The sequence below is a fragment of the Triticum aestivum genome, chromosome 5A (genome assembly GCF_018294505.1).
Source record: "Triticum aestivum cultivar Chinese Spring chromosome 5A, IWGSC CS RefSeq v2.1, whole genome shotgun sequence".
In the NCBI taxonomy this organism is placed as follows: domain Eukaryota; kingdom Viridiplantae; phylum Streptophyta; class Magnoliopsida; order Poales; family Poaceae; genus Triticum; species Triticum aestivum.
In genome coordinates, this window is record NC_057806.1 from 701,951,349 (window position 1) to 701,955,839 (window position 4,491).

Genomic DNA, 4,491 nt, shown 5'->3' on the forward strand with positions numbered 1-4,491 from the left:
ACAAGTGTTTTGAACCAAAAGGAAGCTAAAACAAAACATGCTGGAAAGTCAAGCTAACAACAACTAAAGCAAGTTAGATAGCAAAGGGACCATAACTTACTTATTACATGCACCAGAAAATGAGATACCTCAACAACAACTCCAGGAAGCAACTTTTGCAAATTCAACATTCACATATCAATCCTGAGCACAACCGGGTTCCAACCATGGCATACTTCACATGTATTGCAAGATAATCCTAGGTGTTCACCCCAGCATCAAACATATATTTAATTGTCATATAATAATCTATTATTTCGGAACAAGGGGAAATGAACCCAGAATTTTGATTTATTATGATAAATACGACACATCAGATTCCAAAAGAAGCAAATGAGATCATATTAGTGTGATAAATACAATATTGTCAATTATTCAGAAGGTAGAAATACATTCACTGATTACAGACACACAATGGCATGACATATGCTCCATTTATTTTATAGATTAGGATGCATATCTAGGAACTCAACCATGTCCTTCGCTTGTGCACTGGTCTTCCGGCTAATTAACAAAGGTCTGACTTAGTAGTGGTTGTTCTCCCAGAACTGAGCCTGGAGATAGTCAATTGTATTCTTTTCCACCTGAAATGCCTTGGCAAGAACATCATCTGATATTGGTGGGTCTGACCCAAACACTGCATTGGCAATTGTGATAGCCCCTGGGTTCTGGCTGCTTAGCGCGGCAATTGCAACAGCAGGCTGGTGGGGGTTGGGGTTGAATTGGAAGTGGATGAGCCCCACGGGGAAGACAAACACATCACCTTTGTTGAGCACCTTGGAGAGGAACTTGTTTCTGTTGGGGGCGGGCTGGTTGGATGTGACAAATCCAACATACAGTGTCCCCTCGAGCACCGTGAGGATCTCAGTGGCGCGAGGGTGCGTGTGTGGTGGGTTTTGACCCAAGGGAGCATAGTCGATGCGTGCAATTGAGATGCCGAGGGTGTTGAGTCCAGCAATCTGCATGGCGTTGATCAAAGTGACGTTGGATCCAACCTTGTTGGGCACCCTAGGCTTGTCGAGGTTGGCCGCCTTGAAGAAGTCATCTGCATTAACCTCCAACGGGTTCTTGCAAACAAACCCATTGACACGGACTGGGGGCACAAGAGATGTACATGTAAGCTCAGATTTTTACAAAGTTGTTTTGACTTGCATATAATTTCCAGAAATAGATTTCAACATATGCATTTGGTGAAAACATGATGACAAAACGGATAGTACCTGGTGAATTCATGTCGGCGACACAAAAGTCCTGGAGTGGGCTAGGATCAAAAGCAGTGGCCTGCCATGAGACCAACGCAAGAAGTGCAGCAATGAGAAGGAAGGAAGAGGAGGATGCCATTTCGTTTTAGTGTCTCTGGCTCTTCTGTTCTCTCGTCTTCCTATTTCTGTTTCTGTCGTGAGTGACGATGGTTTGAACATGCAGGGGATGCATGTGTTTATATAGGCTTAGAACTCGTGAGCAATAGACAAAGTCAAGTGCACCCCATCAACAGATTGAAATGGTCTCTGGCTGCTGATTAAACTATTTTGGATAACTTTACAAGTTCCCTTTTAAGACACGTTTTCCCTTCAAAGAAGCAATGTGAAACTTTCTCCTGAGTCGCCACAATGCATACAGGGCTGGTTCCAGGAAAAGTCACCACCCATCACTATTTAGGAAAATATTTTTAAGATAAATAAATGAAATTTCACTAGTGTAATTAGATACAGTTATCATATACTTGGTCATAGTCTGAACTGGTGGTCTGGTGCGCATGCACAAAGTTAGTCAAAGAGCAGTTGAGGAAAGCCAAGTCATATAAGGTCAACAATTGTTTTCCAGCTCGAGGCCGACCTTGACAAATTATGTCACCTACTCATGCGTGGGCTTGATTCATGGGTGCCTGCATGACTTCTAAAGAGATATAGAGTGACTACTACTCCTGTTCTTTCCAGAAGTTGATATAGAATAATGTGTCAATCGAGCTTTTCAATCTATAAAATTATATATTTGCCGGTAGATTTGGCATGATTTCCAGCAACATAAGATGACGCTGCAGATTGTGTGTGAACAAGGAAGAAATCAAGGCTCGTCCGATCCACACATGAATCCACCTAATACATCTGCTATATGTAGCAGCCCCTGTACGTCATCATCACGTCAATCTGATATTTACTTTGTCAGATGTCTCTCGAAGTGGTTGAGTATTTTCAGGAAGAAGCGGCGGCATTAGTGGACGAAGTGCCCAACCAAAAGGGGAGCTGCCACACAGGCCATGACGATGGAGAGCAGGAACTTTCACATGATCTTAGCAAGACTAGTTAACTTCTTGCAAGGACTTTTACCAACCTATGACCACTAGTATAAACTATATATATATATTTTCCAACAGATATGTCATGAAATCCAGCAACATACGACAACACGGTAGCTAGTGGATTGTGCCGACAGGGAAGACATCGAGGTGCGTCGATCCATGCACGAATCTACCTAATACAATTGATATAGGTAGCAGCCCCTGTTATCATCACGGTAGTCAGATATGTATTTACTTGGGCAAATTTCTCTCGCAGTAGTTGAGTATATGCAGGAAGAGGCGACCACATTAATCGACCTGCCTAACCAAAAGGTTAGTCCCAAAAATAATATAAAAGTGGATAATAAAGCCCATAAACATTCAAAACAGTAGATAATATAGCATGGAGCAATCAAAAATTATATATACGTTGGAGACGTATCACCTGCCTCCTGTTACCATCCGCCTTAGACGCACAGTTCGGGACCCCCTACCCGAGATCCGCCGGTTTTGACACCGACAACGACCTTCCGGACTCCAGGCGTGAAGGGAGCAAGACTCCCAAGGGCTCCAAGATCGGCCCCCGGCCGAACGCCGCGCCGGTACCTCTAGTGGTTCCGGACTCCGGCAGGCGGCCCCCTTCCAAGAGGGGCAAGCCGCCCGTGCCGGTGACCTCTATCCATCCAGAGGCACCGGACAACCTGCTGGGAGCGCTTCGCGGCGCTTGCATCGACGAAGAGCACCGCACTATTATGAGTGCGGTGATGAAGAAGGTTCAGTCCACCAAAAGCGGACTGACTGAAGCCTGTGTCAGCCTTCTAACAGGCTTTGAGATAAGTATTTAAAATATAGGAAAATATTACCACATAGACAGTAGCCCCTGATGCTCTGTTTGGTGTTCACAAAGAATAGCCGAATAGAGGATCAAATAATATCTGCAGGAGTCTAATATAAATATGTATGTATGCGTATGCAGGCTTTGCTGCTAACCTCTGCCGCACTGACTGCGGAGGTCGCTGCACTGAGGCAGAGCCTCGAGCGGTCCGAGAAAGAGCTCGGTCTTGCCAAGAGGCAGCTCAAGGAGAACAAAGGTAAGTAATGCCTTGTCGCTCACATGGATGTGCCAGGGGCCACGATCGAAGTGGCGGCCCGGAAGCAAGCGTTGTCCGAGGCCGAAAACAAAGCGGCCAAGGAGCGCACCGATCGGGAAAAATAAGAGGCACGGGTGGGCGAGGTGCAGCAAGAGCTCCAGGCTCTCGTGAAGAAGCACGAGGCTTTGGAGCTTGTCTCGAAGACGCGAGAGTCCCAGCTTGCCGCGACCCTCGAGAGCACAAAGCATGCCAAGGCTGAAGCCCAAAAGTCCCTCCAGGAAATTGAGACGATGAGGAAGATAGCGGCGGATAAGGCCTTCAATATGCAAAGCAAGCATGTGAAAGTAAATTACTTGTTACTTACCCGAGTCCGGAGCTCTTCAGGAGCATTCGCAGATTTGCCCCGTAGCGTGTCGGATGCCGTGAAGTATTACCAGGCCGAGAGGGAAGCTCGACGGAGAAGTTGTTCTGGTCTCAGTATACTGGGACCAAACACTCGATGCCTGTGAGCGACCAGCTGAAGCAACTGGTCGAGCTGCACAAGGCGGCCGAGCAGGCCAAGAGGGGCCTTATAGTCCGGATGTGGCCTGGCGAATCCCTTCCCAATAGCTACTTCGTCCTGGTGAGGCGGTTTGTGGATGCCTGCCCACGGCTGGAAGTCATAAAGCGGTCCGTCTGCATCGAAGGTGCACGCCGGGCTTTTGCCCGTGCGAAGGTGCACTGGGCCAAGATGGACACCGAGAAGCTGGTGAAGGAGGGGCCGCCGCAGGGCAAAGAGCATCGCCACCCCGAAATGTATTATGAGGGTGTTCTGAAGGGTGCCCGTCTTGTGGCGGACGAGTGTGCGAAGCATGTAATTTTTGAATGAACTTGCTCGTGTGATACTGTATTATGAAAACTTATTCATATGCTCTATGCAACACTTGTTTGAATTTAAAATATTACCTTTTGTGCGGCTGTTTATTAAATCTGAGAGATGGCTAGTCGTTGGCTTCTCTCCCCATGCCACGAGTGCTGGGGTGTTCAGGATGAATCTGAGCACTCTGGTTCCCATTGTTGGGTCCTTCGATGGAGGTGCTCAGC

At 47.0% G+C, this 4,491-nt stretch overlaps 1 protein-coding gene across 1 annotated transcript; it reads right to left on the minus strand.

Annotated features, from left to right (window-relative positions):
• Positions 1-349: 349 nt before the first annotated feature.
• LOC123108510 (germin-like protein 8-5) lies at positions 350-1,431 on the minus strand. The gene is made up of 2 exons (XM_044530287.1): positions 1,260-1,431; positions 350-1,132 (listed from the first exon to the last, which is right to left on the minus strand). The coding sequence occupies exons 1-2, from the start codon at positions 1,378-1,380 to the stop codon at positions 564-566; spliced, it is 690 nt and encodes a 229-aa protein (XP_044386222.1). The 5' UTR covers positions 1,381-1,431; the 3' UTR covers positions 350-563.
• Between the last annotated feature and the right edge of the window lie 3,060 nt (positions 1,432-4,491).